Source organism: Cavia porcellus, unplaced genomic scaffold (assembly GCF_034190915.1).
Source record: "Cavia porcellus strain 051 isolate PalLab524CR breed Dunkin Hartley unplaced genomic scaffold, mCavPor4.1 scaffold_6, whole genome shotgun sequence".
Taxonomy (NCBI): domain Eukaryota; kingdom Metazoa; phylum Chordata; class Mammalia; order Rodentia; family Caviidae; genus Cavia; species Cavia porcellus.
Genome location: NW_026947489.1, coordinates 18,756,420 through 18,775,493, shown reverse-complemented (window position 1 = coordinate 18,775,493; position 19,074 = coordinate 18,756,420). Strand labels below are relative to the sequence as shown.

The following is a 19,074-nucleotide window of genomic DNA, read 5'->3' as shown; positions in this document are numbered from 1 at the left end:
GTCTGCTTACCCAAAATTTTCTGACCCTTTCCAACAATACACCCTCTAATGTGAAATACTTATTAGCACCATTTGTTAGTCTAAATCAGTTTGCAAGACACTGGCCTGAAGGGACTGTTGTTCTTCTTCCGATAATCTTCTGCTTTGCCTTTTAAAAATTCATCTGACTTTGACCCTCTCTGTGAAGCTATCTTGGACAGGCTCAGAGGTCTCTAACATTCTATCCATTTCATGCGGAGTTCTTTGCATCTTCTGCCTTAATGAAGTAGTTATCTTTGTTTTATGGGCCCAAATGTCATCACATTATGCATAAGAGCATACATAAATGTCTGCAGAGATTGCAAATATGTTATCCTTGTGTGTATAGCCATTCAGCAGGGGCATTTTGGGCTTGACTCCTAAATTCAAGTGCGACATTGCAGAGATTTAAGAAGTTACTGTTCTTTTACTGGGCTTTTTCCCCCCAAAATGTAAGAGCAGAGCCATATTTGTGGAAATAAAAGATATTTTTCAACACAAACATTCTAAGATTCTGTAACTTCTAGTTTGACATATAACATAGTGCAGTACGTGGCAGGTACTAGAATCACATACACATTCAAAAAGAAAACTGGATTCAATAACTTCTTTATTCATTTATTGTCTGTATTCTGTATGTACTTGAATACTCAACTTGAATACTCAACCAGCTTTCGCATTAATGTCAGGATAATATTAACATCATAGAGAGCTGCTATGAGGATTAAAGATAATATATGTAAATTTTAGTACTTCCAGGCATGAGAATCCTCAACTAAGACTTGTCACTTTTTTTGTAGTTGATTGTGGTGATGGGGGAAGATGTTTTATAATATCTGTATGTACACTGTATTTTTCCTAAATTTCAAATGTGTAGATTGAGAGCACTTGCCTAAAACAACTGAAAAGAGCACAAGGTCACATAACAAATTAGTAAGTGTGCTTGGGGTTAAACTGATGCTGAAGAAAAACACTAAGAGGCCAAATGAAGTGATTCTGCCATGGTTTGTCTGCCATCCACACTCAAAAGCAACTTGGAGAGGTTAAGCGAGCCAAATAATTACAATTATACTATAGTTAAAATACCATGTGTAAGACCAAACAGAGACCATGTATGATTTCAGATCACAAAAAAGAAAAGCAAATACCAAAAGGACTTAAATGACTGCTGTATATAGGGTAACAATTATTTACAAAGAAAATTCAGGACAGAAAAATATTTTAACCCTAAGATTGATCCATACTGCCTACTTTAGGGTAGGGTGCACTCCAAGCTGCACTTGGAGAACCACAGATGAAGGGCTGACTTCACATCTGCACAGAGCAGTGGAAGGGAAGTTTATCTGCAGACAGAGGGAAGAGTGCCAAGCAATCCTTTACAGTTCCCAGGCTTTGAGGATGATCCAACTTAACACAATAAATGCCGCTGTTCCCCACCTAGAGCTGCTGATAAGGAGATTTCTCCAGGGATCCCTGGGCCAATTTTCCCCTTTAAATACCCACAGCATAAGTCAGCCAGGGATGAGCATCTTCAAAGCTCAATAACAACGACTTTCTAATTAGACAGCCTCCTAAGCGGAGCATCAACAGAGCAGCAGAGACAGGCGCTAGTAAATTAAATTTTTAAAACCCTGCTGCAATCACTCCCCTTCCTTAAACTCAACTCTGTTATTTTTTTATCTATTATAATTACTTTAGCAATAAGATTTGTTTCCTTGTTATTTTATATATATATATGTATATATATTACTGTGCAGAGTAACAAAAAATAATAGGCAGAAAGAGTTACACTTGTTATTTATTTCCTTGGCCATTACTGAGCCAGGGAGAAGGGTGGGGAGCAGAAAGAAGCTGTAAATAGAGAAGAAAGCGTTTCCTGTGGATTGAAGATGTATGAGAGCATATTTGCAAGAAGGAAACAGGGCAGCGAGGAATAAGCCTAATAATTCAAAAGGGTTAGGTGGCACTGAGAGATAAATAGCCAAGGAAAAGCCAACCCAGAAGTCAGGGCAAGGAGGATGGCTCTGCCTTACCAAAGTTTATGTGCTGCGACTGGCTTTTCTGCCTATAAACTCTGGCTGCTAGGCAGAAGAAAGACCCAACGCTAGAAAGTGTTAAGGCCCTCTGACAGTTCCGATGTCAGGACCAAGAGGCGCAATTCCTTTTGGCTCCTGAGGTGGTGCACTTTCTAGTCATCTGGGCTTCTGCCCCAGCTGAGGCTTGGGTATGTACCTGGGAGCCAGTCTCCAGGCTGGGAAGACAGATTTACATCGACTACAGCTGTAACTCGTTACCAACACCTTGGAAGCTCTTGCAGATGCTTTGGCAGAGAGGACTGGCTTCTAAAGGCCGAAGGCCTGGTTTTTAGTACGTTTCAGTGGCCAACTACTGTAAATTTATTTAAAGAGTAAGCATGAAGAGGAAAAAAGGCATCAGCTGAACTTCCCAGACTAAGCTTTTTCTATTGCTGCATTTTTAGTACAATTTATTCAGTCCTACTTCTACTCAAGGGTTTGTCTGTTTTGTCAGGATGTATTTACAACACATAATGTTTACATTTCTTGCAGGGAGCTAGTACCTGTACATAACACATTTTACCTCATTTGTTTATCCCCTTCCCTTCTTCCCTTTCCCTTCCAGCTGTCTCTTGACCCTCTTCTCTTTTTTGTGCATCTTGTAGGACATGACACCTACATTCCTTTTGGGAGTCGGTAATATGTGCACAACACATCCCAAACTCTTTTCTATCCCCTTTCTTATGCCCTTTGACCCCATCCTCCTTTCTGCAGAAATTTTATCCATTGCAATGGGCTTTCCTGGGTCTTTACGAGAAACTGAGAAGTGTGAAGCAAAAAAGATCATTAAACTGCCTTGGCCTGGCGATTGAGAAGATCATTGATGGTCTACCTCTGAAATTCAGGGATCTGAACACAATTGAAGGAGTCCTTACATTGAGCAGTGGCTAGTAGTTTCAAAGTGCTATGTTATTTGATAACGATACTAATCTAGTATAGTACGGTGGTTGGAACTTATGGCCTCCTCACAAAGATAAAGAAAGAGCAGTAGTTTAGGTTAAGTAACTTGCCCAAAGCCACACAGCTGGAAAGAAACCATTATGACATAAAAATCAGGATCTTCTAATCACCTGGTCAGGATCCTTTGTGCTATACCTCCATCATAACCATCACTGACAAAAAGAAAGCAAGAGCCAGAAAAATGAAAGAGGAGTACAAATTGTTCCCCTTGAGAAAGGAAATAAGATCTTATTACAGCTTTAGTAACAAAGGAAAGGCTTTCTCTCTGTCACAAGAACAGAGCACCCCTGAGATGAAGTGACAACAAAAAAGACATCCTCAGTTCTGGCAGGGGTTGTCAGGGCTGTGCCTCCCATTTTCCAGTTGCAGTTTTATGTATTTTAGAGAGCCATGTAACATACATCATTAAATGCATGGTAGATGTGATGAGAGCTGAGAAATAGCAAATCTATATTGCACCCAAGGGTTTCCTTTATAAAGACTTCTAAGTGTATGTTGAAAGAAAGTGTTAGGAATGGGAACACTAAGAAGAGAAACATCTAAGAAAAAATTGGAAAGATGAATACATTTGCATGTTTTTCCCCCAGCCCTGCATACCTGCCCCCATTTCTTCCTCTTCTAGCAGGGCGGGAGAACAGCAAAGAGACGGAGGACTACTGGAATACAGTCAGACATCAGAAGTTGCCCAGCCAATAAAGGAGCAAAGCACTTAACAAAACAAACGCATTTCTCCAAGAGCCTCAGCCCCAACTTGATCGATGATTCTGCAACACTGAATCATTTTTAATTTAATGCTTCTGGGAAATGAGGGGGGAACCCATCAACCACGGCACAGTTGGCAAGAGCTGGGTATTAGCATTTGGCAGCATTTATTATTGCTGTTTATGACGGCATAAATTAGGTTTATACTGATATAATTAATAACCCTAAATTTGGGAATAATAAATAGTAATATTTATTAGGAACTGCAATATCTGAGGAAGGAAAATGGAGTCCTCCAGCTACGGACTCGTCTCTGCATGCAAGCAGTGATGGGAATGGGGGATGAGCGATGAAGCTTTGGGGAATGCTCCCCCAGAATCCAGCCCCAGCTCCAAGCATCAGTAGCACTATGTTAATGACTTAGCAGCAGGACTTCGAGAGTTCCCAGAGCAAAATATTTCCACTTGGCTATCCATGAACAAGTTCATCAGCAAGACTGAATGAGTCACATTTTCTTCCAGAACCAGAGGACCCTCAACTGTCTCAGCACCCACGCTTTCCTGTCATTTCCATGCAAAGATGTGGACATTGCATCAAACGCCATGTTCTCTCTCTTTCCACCTGTCAGAGGAGTAGCACATATACCATGAAAATTTCCTCAGCACCATTACTGGAAAATTACTGACATATATCACAAAGAAAGGAAAGCAGGGAAGTTATGTCTGCATCTTTTTCCTTTAATTTAAATATATCTCTGTATTTCATTTTATAAAGTTGTAAACAAAAGATACAAGATTGAAATGTTCCTATAAATGGTCACTTTTTGTCTAGGAAAATATCTTAGATTCAAAACTGACTGCTATTTCCATCCCCATTTATTTTCCACAGAGGACGAGAATTCGACGGAGAAAATTATAGTTCCTCCAACTGGATCAGAATAACAATTTTTCCCACTTTTAAATACAAAGAAAGTAAAGCAAAATGAAATACATTGCATAATCTTTGCCCACATCCCTTTGGAGCTCATTAACAGAGATAAACAAACAGCGTAGCATCAGAATTCAGAATGACATTTTCATCCAAACGTTCAACCTTTTGCCACATGTCGAAAATACCTTATTCTTTTTCCTAAAAACAATTAAAAATTTCCATGTAATGATAATTCTACTCTGTTCCACACAGCAAAAACAGCAAAAAGCAATCTAAATAAAAAGTACATGATTGTGCATTTTGGTACTTCCTGCTTCCAGGAAGGGCAGTTGAGTCTTACATGGAAGGAGCAGTTGATGGGGACAGGCTCAGCCTTGCTGGCTCAGAGACTGCCATCTGTCTGTAGCAGAGGTCACAATGGGATCTTTGAATTGTCCTCGATTCCTCTGCAAGAAGACATTTGTGGCAGAACCTTGAGAAGGGAGGACAATTCTCACGTCACGTCCCCAGCATCACCAGCATCATTTCTACAGAAAATATGTATTCAATCACGTCTCTCCAGAGGCCACAGAACATGTAAACCATTGTTCTGCAGGCTCTTTAGATGGTAAGTAAGCCTTCTTGCTGAGTTACAGAAAGAGGAAAAAAGAAATAGGAGATAGAGACCTATAAATAGAGGAGGACAGCAACAGAGAGCCACCTTTTATGAGGTTGACCATAGGACAGCCTCTCTGGCCTGCTTCTTCCTGCCCCACCACTCCCTCCTGCAAAGAACCCCGGTTCTATCTTTGGGTTTTTACGGGGTGGAGAGGCTACATAACTCATGCCCACAGGCACAGGGTAGCAGGCATACAGAGGCCAAACATGGACCGGCAAATTGATGGTATTACTGCCCACATAAATCTTCCCTGCTTCAAAGTATCTGCAGAATTCAAGTTTATTAAGCCTGTTGGACAATACCCAGGTACAAACCAGGGTCTCTGATGCATTTGCTATAATTCTTTCAATAATATAAATGATGACTGAAAGGAAGAGGAAGAAATAGAGAATGTTAAGTAATTATAATATGCACAGGTGCAATAAAGATTGTACCTCTAGTGGGAGGGATATAAATTTTCTCCCCAAGTTGAACATAAATAAAATATTATTGAAAGTGTATCAATAAATTTGTTCATACAAATATTTTTTAAAATTATGAATGTATGATTCAATGAAGCAAATGAATGGGTAGATGAATATACTCTGTTATTTCTAACAGAGATTCTCACAAAGCCTTTTAGAGTTCTTCCTCTAACTTGCAAGGACCTTAACTGGTGACCACATTTTACCAGACTTCAAAAATGATCAGGTGTACCCAGAGCTAGACGTAGCAAACAGATACTGAGTGTTTTCCAATTCCCATGTTCTATGCTAAAGCTTTCCAAGAATGACCCTGAGAATGGGCACATTGGGTTTAATTCCTGACTCTAAAACTTGTAAGATATGTGACAGACTTTGAGTTCATCATTCATCTTTCTTTTGTTTTAGTTTTGTTTTGTTTCTTACTGCAATGTTAAGCAAAACATATACCTTTACCCATAGTTGTAACAATCAGAAGTTATAAGTATAAAAATGTTAATTCATGATTATCCTATCAGAATATCAAAAAAATAAAATGACAGTGATGTGCAATGTTAACAAGGGCGCAGGGAGCCAGCACTCTCACCCACTGGTTGGAGGAATATAAATCTATAAATTTTCCAAAGAGGAAAGTCTGGCAATAGCATGTATCAAACACAATCTATGGTGTCTTTAATTTACTGGGGGAATACATCAGAAGATAGCTGGGCCAAATGGGATTTGTATTTTTAGATTTGGGGCAAGTCTGTGTAGTAATTTCCATGGAGGTCAGATCAGTTTACATGTACAACAATGATGCAGAAAAGTTCCTTTCCCCAACAATCTCTGCAGCATTTTTTAGACATACAAATACTCATGTTCATAGCACTGTAACTCATAACAGCTAAACCTTGGAAACAGCCTATAGGCCCATCAGGAGATGAATGGATAAAGGAAATGTAGCTTGGATACACAGTGGAATATTATTCAGCCATAAAGAAAGATTAATTTGAGTCATTTGTAGGAAGGCAGATGCTCCTTGAGACCATAATGCTCAGTGATACACAGAGGTTAAATATCACATGCTTTCTCTTAGGTGAGGAACCCAAAATATCAAAAATTTAAAGAGCAAAACAAAGCATAGATGTTAGGAAATAGGGAGGTAGATTTTGTGAAGATGGGAAGGGATGTGGAGAGGAAGGGATATGGAAGGGTAGGGGAGAGGATATAAAAATGTTTAAGATGTGATAGATGCATAGACCAATTCATCAAGATGAATCATATCAGGTATCATAACCATACACTAATAAAAATATTTCTCTTTCAAAAGAACCCAGAAAGGTACAAAAACCAATAAATATTATACCTAGATTTATATAGTTGATTGAACTGACTATCCTTGGAAATTTGTCTCAAGGAAAGAACCAGAAAAATTCACTAAGAATATCACAATAATGTTCATCTGTTTATTGCTTAGAATGAAGAATTATTTAAATTATAGCACATAAGTAATATAAGATTGCAATATTAAAGATTTATGATATCATTTACATTCTTTGCCATAGGAAGATGTTGGATGTTTTTAAAAATTACACCAAAAAACATATTATCCTTTGAAAAATTCTGATGTGGATATACAGCCATATCCAAAAAACATAGCTAATAGTCCTGAAGCTCTCAATTTACAGAAAAATGGTTTAAAAAATTCCTCTCCAAATTGCTAAAAATGTTTTTCTCTAGAACTCAAGATGATGTTAAGGTTAGCAAAATTCTTGAAGCATTATGCAATGATAATAGATTACAATGTGAAGGGCCTCTTGGAATTATGTGATGCTGTAGTCCTAAATTTGAATGATTTAAATTTCTTCTTTAAGCTTTTTCTAAAAGTATACATGCTGAATTTTCTACCTTAAGTATATAACATTTTTCCACTGGAAAAAATAAAACTACTTTGTTTTTTAAAAAAAACAAATCACCACAGTACACACATTGGACATTAAAAAAGAGACACCTTATGCTTATTTTCACCTATTGTCAAAATCAGCCAATCATAGTGCTCAGAATCCCTGATGGTTGCTTCTCAGTAAGTTCTACCAATAAGAGGCATTACAGAAAGACAGGAAGGCTGGAGAAGGGAAAAAGGCCACTCTGTCTAGTTCCATTTCCATTAACATGACTGGAACAGCTCAGAGGAAAGACCAGAGGATCCCCTTGCCCTCTGAGGCCAATCACTGTAGACTCCCTCATTCTCCAGGCAGTGCCCCTCATCAACAGAAGCCCAAGACAGATCAGTCCCCTTCTCAGAGTTCCAAGCACCTCGCTTTAGATGCCTCCATGACCTAGGTTCTGGGAACCCCATCTCTTCTGTTCACTTCCTGCCTCCTTAGAGGTAGAAGCCACTTCTTCAACACTTTATTACTTGAGCATGGCCCTTCGCAATTATCAGACTCCTCCCATCCGTGACTGTTAACTCTCCTGAGTTTTTTAACATTCATCTTTCAAAACACCTGGTATCCTGAATGCATTATTTCTTATCGTTAGAAAATGATAAATATTTTGCTTTTTAATGCACCAATTTTATTGAGCTCAACTCTTTAGACATGTCAGACATTTCACTAATTACTCAGTGTTCTCTTAGGACACTTAAGTGTTCACTTAGTATGACTTCTCCCCTTCACCAATCACGGGCATTGGCACTTTCTTCAAATCTTAATAGCGTAACTGAAACAAGACTAGAAGGTTCGTTAACACTTACCATCAAATTATATAATAGAAGATAACTTCTCCAGGAAAATTTAAGCCTGATGTTCAGTACAGCTGTGCTTATTCTCAAGTGCCCAATTAAGGGACTGTCTCCTTTGGTCTCTTCCACCTGACACCAGCCATCTATCTACTGTAGCCCATGTGGAGCCTCTGGTTAGAACAGAGTCTTCCTAATTTACAACTTAGGAGAATCCTCTCTTTCCCTGAAGGGCCCATTTACCAGCATCTTTTCCTGTTCTCTGATTTTCCCTGTTGAAGATGGTTGACAATAGGAATAACCAGCCTGCTGGATGACTAGATACTGCTCCCTCTTCACAGAAGTCTATATGGCCATCACCACCATGTATAATAGTGCAAAGTGCAAACAGCACAGTAGGTTCAGTGCCATGATCAAGTATCACATTCCCCTGGTTTCTTGTACTGTTCTATGTGAGCAGAAAGGAAGCCTATGCAAAAACTGAGGTTGAATTTATCACCAATCTGTTGTTTGGTTGCTCAGAAACTATCTTCATTTCTTATACTTGTTTGAATGAAAAAACACTGCATACATATTAATCAATCCTCTGCCTATTTAAATGTAACTAATCTGTGAAATTTCAAAATTTGAGACTTCCTACTGCATTTTATTATATTGTAGTGATTAAATACTAGAATTCAGATCAAAATGGGAAGGTAGAGAGATGATCCAGCCTAAAGGTAAAGGGAGCTCAATGGGATGACCTAAGTTCTCTATGATTCTGAAGATCTGGGTGAAAATAGTAATCATGGTCAATGGAAGGTGATCTCAATGACAATAAATGTTCAAGATCAGCTGGATAGTGTGTACAGCCAAAATCTGGCAGAAACAGGAAAGGATATGTTCTCTAACAGAAAAAACTGGCAGGACCAGGTTGAGTGTCAAGGCCACAGCCAAGCTAGGAATTCAAATTTCATGAAGGAGAACCCAGGATGAACTAGTTCATTTATTTTCATCCAATATGGCAGAAAAGTGGGGATGAGTATGCCTTGGCTCATCCTGAACATCCTGAATATAAAGGTCTGGGTCAACAACACTAATTTCAGAGTCTATCTACTGATGGGGCCAAAATACTATTTGCATATTTATTTAAGGTAGGGAAAAGTTGACAGACTAAAATGAGCAAGCATTCTGGAATTAGAGTGGATATAAATGTCAGCTAAGTCACAAGCTAGCCCTAGCCCTGGGCACAGCTGTGCATGTATGCATACTCATGTCTACGTGTATGTTTTAATTATCTAAACAATTTCTCATGACAATTCTGCCTTGAACTAGTGATGCCATCTTAAATAACTTATTTTATCTCTTTGATCTCCATTTTCTTATCCTTTGAAGGACTAGAACTAAATAAGTATGAGCCCTTCTCCCTCTAGAATATTTGAAGGTTATTTTGGTCAAATTTCTTTAAATCTCTACACAAAGAAGTATAGAAGAGACACAGGTTCTTGTCCCAGATCTGGAATAGCAACTCTTTAAACCATACCCAGAAATTAATCCCTGTGTGCTCAAGATTTCTTATTAGAAATTGCACAGAAGAAATGCTATATTTGTTAGGTCATAGTGACAATTAAATAAGACTACATTTGTAAAAGGAGCAGGTTATTTCTCAGCCCATCAAAGCTGTTGAATAATTTTTAACTTATTTTGCCTGTAGACTTTTTTCTTATAGTAATGTAAAGTCTTCACAACCCACAGCAAAGTAAAAGACAATTGGCATTAAATTTAAATAGTCCCGGATTGTTAAGCTTGTCAAGATTTTCTTATCACATTTTTATAGTTTGATTTGTTCCCCCTAGTGAATTCAGCTATTACTTCTTAATACCTTGATGTGTTTACTTAGAGTAAGTCCTTTATTCTTTACTGTTGTTTCTGTCTGTTCATGCTGGCCTTCGAAGGAGATAATCAAGTTTGCAGAGTTGTATATACTCTAAGAATCAATATGTTCTGATTCTCCTGTGAAGAAAATGTTGGGCTGCGTGTTGACTTTATAAAAATTATGTTGTCACTACCATCTAATCAAAGAGTTGCAAATGGGAATTATGTTTGACTGTTCCTCTCCTTCTCTTGTCCCCATTTACACTTGATGTCTACATTATAAGCTGCTCAGACATCACCTGGCTTCCCTTCACTTCTCACTCTGATTGAGCCAACAGCATCGTCTATTTTATAATCAATTTGCTAACTCCTCATTCTATATCACTCCACCTTGGGAAGAATTGTAACTGTCAAGGAAACACTACATTGGTTCTGATTCACTAAGAAATCAGCCCAATTCCATACAAGCTACAGATCAGTAAGTCACAATCTGTTTCTTTTGGAATCCAACATAGCCATCCATCTTTGTATTTTGTTTTCCTGTTCAGACGTGTGTTGCTAAGAGATCCTGAGCTTGGCCAGAGCCACTATATTTTTTGCTAGAAGATCCTAGCTTTGTCTCCCTGACTGATACACACACACACACACACACACACACACACACACACACACACACACAGTGTAGTCAGTGAAGTGCCAAGTTTAGCTTTAAGTTTTCTGATCTTTATGCAATGAATGTCTCCTCACTGATCAGAAAGTATACAGGGCAATTCTGTCACTTTTAAAAAGCCTGTTAATTATATTATGTCTTGAGAAAATCAGTGATGTCAAAAACGTCAGAAACAACATCCAATTAATAACATGTAGGTGAGTTACATCAATCCTGGGAAAAGATTTCACAGGAGAAAGCTTAGATCTTTACGGGGGTAATGTGATTTTACCCTTGGGGTGTGTGCCCTATGAGAAGACTGCCTAAAATATTGAGGCTCACAGGACAATGATTAAAGCACAGTACAACACAAGGCCACCTGGAATGGGCATCCCTAACATGGAATGCCAATCACAAAAATACTTCCAGTGGAAGTTAGATGAACCATGTTAAGTATCTTCTAAGAAAGGTTCAGGAGTTACTTTTCTTATAGAATGTAACAGACCCATGTTCCCTCAAGTCTTTTCCAAATAATGTTCTATGACCTGCAAATGTTCCTATCAGTGGAAAAAGGCTATGATTTCCAGGTCCCTTTCAGCCAAAACTGTTTGGACAACCCCAGCGATCTACAAGGTGCCTTGAGCTTCGTGATGAAAGATGCTATATAAATGAAAAGGGTAATTTGAGTCATAATAAATAATAGTAATGATGATGAATGCCAGTGTCACTGAGAAGAAGCTGGCCTGCCATTTGGGAGCACAAAGCAACCAGCTGTGAGCTGGAAATAATGTGTCCCAGCCAAAAGGAGCCTCAGTGACTGAGACCACATTAACCTTTAAACCAAAGACCTGGAGCAAGCTCCTGACCTGGAGGTGTGAGCATTTAGAATGGAAGAAACTTTAGTACTTAATCCCTGAGCTTTAAAATTGTCTTGGGCTTAGGAGACCTTTTCCCAGAAAGGTCAACAGGGAGCACACTATCTCTCTCTTCCAAAAGAGGAGAAAACTGAGAAGGTCAGGGGAACAGCCAGATTTCTCAATTAGAGTTATACCTCCAAGTGCAGCACTCTCCACTCCCTGATATACTCCAGACAATTCAGTGGAAAGATGGGCTTCAGTTAGGGGCCAACCTGGGTAAGAAAATGTCGAAATGGGATCGTGCCCCTTGAGATACGATCTTGCTTAGTTGTTTTTAGATGGGGAAAGCTTGCTCTAGGAAAATCTTTGGCTGCTTATGGAGGGAGAGGCCACTGCATATCTCAGATCAGTTCTCCAGAGTTAAAGGAGCGCACAGCAGGGATCAGAAGAGTTCTGTGCAATCAGAAAGGACAGTGCTGTAGGGTTCTGTGCAGCCTGAGATCACAAAAGTGTAACTGCTACCAGAGGCCTGTTTGATGCTCTGTAGGGACAAATTTGGCTTCTCCCTACACTCGTTCGAAGATCAGTCACCAAAAAGAGGCCCTGTTCCCTTTCCCATGACCCTGCATTCAATTTCCATCAAAAATAAAAACATAAAATAAATTAAATTAAAATATACAGGATTTGCTAAGTTGGAAGAATCTGAAGAACCTGACCTGCTAAGATCAGATAAAAGCTTTGTTTATCTTTTGCTCTTACATTTTTAATATTATAATTTTATTTCTGTAGTCTGCAGCCTTGTACTTGGCATAATTGAACATATTATAGCGTTTAGGATTTATGCTGCTCCTTGTTTTATATTTTATCATCTTTATGTTTTTAACCTTTCTTATCTAATTTTACTTTGTGCTTATCCTCTGAAACAAGTCTATTCTGAATTGTTAAACATTTAATTTCTTTTTTAATTAAAGGAAGTAACTATTTCATCTTTCTTAAACCATTCTCGTGCCATTTCATCATTTTGAAGTTTTGGGTTTCTTTTTAGCATTTCTTAATTGTTCTCATTTTATATCTTCCGTTTCATCATTTTAATGACGCTCTATTTTCTCAACCTTCTAAACTTGTGATTGTGCTTATTTACTATGTTTTAAATTATATAGTTTGTAACTTTTAGATTTTGAAATTAGTTTTTCAATGAATATTTTTTGTGTAACCTGTGGTCTGAAGTTACATAGGTTACAATGTCCATTTTTACAGTATGAAGAAGCTTCTTTCACCACAGGCATGTCCTGGACTCTGGTCGCAGGTCTGAGACAGCACTGGTCAGTGTTAATCCTGTCACCCCCATTCACTGACCATTTGATTCTGGGGCCCTCATTTGAGCCTTACCTTCCAAACTCTGAGAAGGCTGATCCTTTCTATCAGACCCCCTGGGACAAAGCAATCACCTCTCCCATCGTACATTCCAAAGGCATGCAGAGAAGAATAAGGAGAATAAAGACTTCAACCTTTTCTTCAACCAATATTCTTTTAGCTATTGTGGCACCCTGATTTTTGATGTCTCCAGAATCCAGTAAAATACAATTGAGAATAAAGATTTCTCTGCAGTACACATTAAAAAGTAAATATGAAAGTATTGGTCTTACCTGTGGGAAAAAAGTCATAGTTTGAGCCCTAAATTTGCCACTAATCCACCATGTGACTTGGACAGTGATTTGATTATCCTCAACCCCAATTCTCCCCTTCTGGAAAATAGTGTTGGACTAGCTCTTATCCCCTGGCACTAATTGCCAGAATAGATATATCTTTCTATTCAAAGAAACTAAAAAACAGCATAAATATGTATGGAGAATATAGTGTCATTTCTACTAAAGATGAAAAAATATTTGTACCAAATATCAAAAAAAAAATATTCTTGCAGGTAGCAAGACCTCTCCAGCCATACCTCGTGGGTGAAAGAACAGTGCAATACTATGGTAACATAAATGCTGGTGGTGTCCAGCCCACTACAGGACGTACTTGCCATTGATGACTCCATCTGGATTTAGCATAGGGATGATCTTGAAAATGAAGCTTTCCCTCAAGAGCCTTGCCACAGGGTCATTGCTGATGAGGAACTCCAAGGTGCCCTTCATCACCCAACTGGCATTGCTCTCTCCAGGGTGAGCTCGGGCAGTGATCACCTGATATGGACGATGTCCTGCAGAAAAGGAGACAAAGAAGACAAAACCTAAATACGATTTCCATTTCTATCAAAATAGTCTCCAAAGGCCAGAATTATACCTGATGGGCATGAAGTTCTAAATAGGTTGATTGTTGCTAATACATATCTGATCTGCATTTATCCGTTTTCTATCTGCCTTCATTGTCTGAAAGACTCAAGAGAGTTTAAATTTAAAGCTCAAGGCTTCTATCAAAAGTACAAGTACTTAGTGTCATTTTAAAAAGGCAAAAAGTTGATTTTAAACTAATTAACTTTCCAGAGTCTATGAGCGTGATGTTGGATGTCACAGATCTGAGACTGAAGCTTACCCTCATCAATTACCTGCTGTGAGATTTTGGGCAAATGACTTAATTTCTCTGAAGCTATTTCTGTATCTGTAAAATGGGGACAATAATGATGTCCTCAAGCAATTTTTAGAAAAACAAAATGATGTAGCTATAAAGTGCTCACTCTATTTATTTGCCATTCAGTACATGGTAGCTTCTTCATCTTCAAATACAGTCTGTGGGAAAGATTCTCATTCTTTAGGCAAGTACAGAGGTGTTATGTTAGGGGCTTCATGATGATAAAACATAGAACCCACTTCTCACCAGATACTTGAAGAGTGAGATACAGTACCTGAAAACTATGCCTCAGATCACAATATTTTCTTCACTTCATGAAGGGAGCCATCACAGAAACAATACTGACCTGAATAGAGCTTGGGGGACATGCACTGATAACTGACGGATATGCTCATCTTCCTGCCTCTGTTGAAACAACAAACCTGGAGCATCACGGTATTGAGATGCATTCTGAAACTATGCCTGGGCTCAGGAATAAAATGTGTTTTGATTGAGTAATGATGTCTGCCCCTCCTACACTCAGGAAAGAAGCAGGGAGAAGGGCAGCATCGTGGCAGGAATGCACCATGTTAACAATAACCCCTTGTCCAATTCTGTGTTTGCAACTGACCGTCCTTGCCTTCTGCATCCTCATCCAGTTCTTCATTGTTCCTAAGCTTGCTCTAATGACACTTACTAAATCTGTGGCATGTATAATATTGCAGCCACTAAAACAACCGAAATGTCAGTAAATAATCATTTTCTCATATAGTTCAACTTTTCTAGTTAAATTTGTCTTTTCTATTCTGAATAAATAGATTTCTGAGGACACAAACTCTGTATCAAATTGTATAAAGAGAAAAATAGAGTAACTATGGATAAGAGAGCTAAAGATAATGTTAGATACAAACAATGAACATTTAAATTACTGAATTACATTATCACTAAGACCAAAGGAGAAATTCTATCTGTCTCTTCCATGTTTCTGCTGACAGTTATTAATTCCCTGATGTTGAGATTTAAGAGAGACAGGTCAATGATTTTTTTTACTATGGTGAGAGTAGTTTGCTTCAATTCCTTGTAGGTTATCTGTGTACCAGAGATAATATGCAGTTGTATTTTACGTAAGCAGGTGCCTTGAATATATTCCAGGAATTTCAGGAGGCATTGGATAGAAAGAAGTTGAATAAATTATAGTCCTTGTTCTTTAAGAGGCGATAGCATTTGTCAGAAATGACATATATGCAAGCAAATAAGGACAAGTAAGCTAAGGGAGGTGTACACACAGCCAAAAATAAACCTGATGGAGAAAGATAAGGACATTTCCAGAGCTGTGGTGGTATTCTGGGCATTGCAGGGTACATATCATCTTACCTGATAGAGAAGGTGAAATGGATCATTTAAGCAGAGATAAAGGCACATGCAAAAAATACAGAAAAAATCAATGCACTCAAAAAATGGTAAATTATGCGTGACTAGAGCAAAGGGCCTGAAATGGGAAAACTGGAATTTACCAAAGTAGGCTGTTGTCAAACTGGTGAGAAGCCTCCCTTTATATATTTTATTTAGGGATTTAGATGTTTCCCGTAGTTCAGATGTCCTCAACAATGGAGTCAGCATCTTACCCGTATCCTATGATCAATAGTGGAATCCACTTAAAAATCATCAATGACCAATGAAAATGCAAGTTGTGGCTTATATTACATTGAGCACAAGCTTCTGGATGTCTGCCCATTACTCTTTTACTCCTTCAAACTACCAGATCCCTGAACTGGTGGGGAATTTGTTCAGATTAGAATGCTCAGCTTCACTGAATCTCTTGAAAGTAGACACAGCCATGTAACACAGTTGTGGCCAGTGAGACGTAAATGGTAAACAAGGTGAGTCTCTATGTTAACCTTATTAAATGAGATGGGCTTACTTTAAAAATACCTACTTGGTTTTAATTTTTGTCCTTTCCTTTATTTCTGCCTCCTGTCTTGGTCATAGATGTGATATCTTCAGGTGAGGGAGCCACTTTAAGAATAAAAGTCTCAACCAGAAAGGTAGAAAGATAATGGAGTTCTTGAAAAATTTCTTAAGCAATTACATAAACTTCTATTGGCTTTTACAATACTTCTGGAGATTTGAATACAGTAATTTGGTATGTTAATAGGCTACTGTAGTCATGTTTCTGTTACATGTTATAAAACTCTAGCATATGAATATAAGGTCAGATTTAAAATCATCTCTGTGATAACATTATATTGCATGATATGCAACTGGATACATTTTCTGGACTGGCGAGAAAAGCATGAAACAAAGAGTTGAAAGGGAATGACATTTGCCATGGATGTTCCAGAAAAGAGAAGTTCAGGACCACTGCTTAAAGAAAGGTGAGTTGATGAAGGTTTTCATTAGGAAAAAGGCAATCCAACAACTGTGCTATATAAAAATAATTCTGACATTATTATCCATAACATATTCTCCTAATCAGAGACAGTTTGGCACAATGATTCGAGAATAACTTTTACCGTGACATTTTCAAGGTTCAAACTCCAGCCCCACTATTTTCCACTTCAGATGAATTATGTAAGTTTCTGAAGAAATTAAGCAAGCATTGGATTTTCTTACTATTTCCAAGTTGCTGTAATGGAATATCACAGACTAGATGACTTTCAAACAACAGAATCTTATTGTTTATAGTTCTGGAGACTGGGAAGTCCATGGTCAAAATACAGAGAGATTCAGTGTTTGGTGAGAGCCTTCTTTGTGACTCCCATTTGCCTATTTCCTAACATGGCACAGGTGACAAGGTAGGGCTTTCTGGTCTATTAAATGGACACTAATCTCACTCATGAGACCTAGTTACTTGTGAAACACTCCACCTCACACCATCACTTTAGAGTTTACATTTCAGCATAGGATCTTAGAGAAATACAAATATTCTTTCCATAGAAGATTAAGTGTTCTTCTTGAAAGATGAATGATTCACTAACTGAAGTTTATGAGTATTCATCTTGGGGTAGGGCAGACAGACACTTAGCTAACTGAGCAGAAGTGAAATCCGCAGAGGTCAACTTTCCCACTATGTCATTACTCACAATCACTTTGATTCCTCCCAAAGAAAGCTGCTTTGGCATCCAACAAAAGCTTATTGAGAAATAAAGAAGCTTGATGAATTTGTACCCAATCAGTAGCCCATTTTCAGTTCTATAATTCCATGTCACTCCCTTTGTGCTTTTTTGAACTATGTACATTTGCAACATATTGGACAATAATAGTAAATGCTTCTGGCCCAGTAACAAGAAATAAAAAATAGCTTAAGCTCTTGTAAGTTTTTGACACCCACTGAACGCTGTTATTGTCTGGGCCACTTGGCTTCTATTGCCTTATATAACCACAACAATGCAGTGGATTGGTCAAGAAGCCAAATACAAGCTCTTACAGAGACATCAACAATGTGTTTCTTTCTTTTGGAGACTCAGTTTGATATTATGCTGTATTGTAACACACTATAAGACCAGTAAGCTGTTTTAGCACCCTGAAGAAACAAATGGGAAAACTGGTGGGATCTAATGAAGACATAAGCAGCATTTCAGCCCTTTTTAGCTGGTTTTCTTCTGTTTCCCCTCTGTGACTTAAGACAATTTTGTGGTCATATCGATGAATTAAACTTCAGTTGTATTAGCAAATAGCACTCCAGAGAACTTATAACAGATAACAGCTGAAAATAGTGTGCAATACACATATCGTGCGGCTTTTCATTTTGTAATTGACAATTTCAGTCTTAGTAACACATTTCTGCTGAGGTTTTGGCAAATACTTTTAGGTACTTGCATTTAGATTATTTCTCTGTAATTCAAAAAATTCATTCCAAAGACCACCACAAGCAATGAGGAAGTCAAGATTTGATCATGTTCTAAATATTAAAATTGTATATTAAATATATGTCAATGGTAATAACATCTACAAAGAGAAATTTGAAAGAAGCAGGTAATTCAGTAATGCCTAAGAGATATCAAGGTATGGGCCAGTGAAAATTTGAGCAAAACCTGAAAACCTGTGTGATGATTTACATGTGGACCCAGTTATATCAACATATATTCATTTATTCCTCCTTTCTTTCAACAATATAGATTGAACTCCTGCTGAATCTCTGCAGGATATTGAACATTCCAAAAGAAATAATTACTTCTTCCCTCCAGGTCCTAGTAATTGTCTTGTGACAAAGACAGGCACATGGATAATTACCATCCAATGAGATCAGAGACATTTGTCAAGACATTTTCAAATCACAGTGGAGTACTCACTGTGGAATTATTTATCATAGTGCACACAACAAGAAATGACTTAAATGTACATCTCCAGAAAGCTAGCTAAGGAAGCGATACACAAGAAAGAATATGACTCAGGTGTTCAAAATGACACACACATCTTTTTTGGTGACACAAGAAAATCTGTCTGTGACAAGATAGTGAACTCTCAAAGCTCTGCACTCAAGGGTAGAGTTGGTAAATGGTGATTGAATTATGGAGGAACTGTAACTTAATGTGATGATAGGAGGTGTGGCCTGGTGGGAAGAAGCAGATCACTGGGCGCACAGTCTGATAGGGTGTATCTCCTTTCTTGGTGTGAGCAGGTTTCCTCCATAGCAGGATTTTC

The 19,074-nt window shown here is 38.1% G+C and overlaps 1 protein-coding gene across 3 annotated transcripts in view; it reads right to left on the bottom strand.

The window, feature by feature from the left end:
- Agbl1 (AGBL carboxypeptidase 1) overlaps positions 1–19,074 on the bottom strand; it is a 775,775-nt gene that overhangs the window by 462,928 nt on the left and 293,773 nt on the right. For all 3 annotated transcript variants that reach the window (XM_063250014.1, XM_063250013.1, XM_063250015.1), the window contains exon 18: positions 13,903–14,083. In XM_063250014.1, the coding sequence (XP_063106084.1) occupies positions 13,903–14,083 (181 nt within the window). The remainder of the gene's footprint in view (positions 1–13,902; positions 14,084–19,074) is intronic.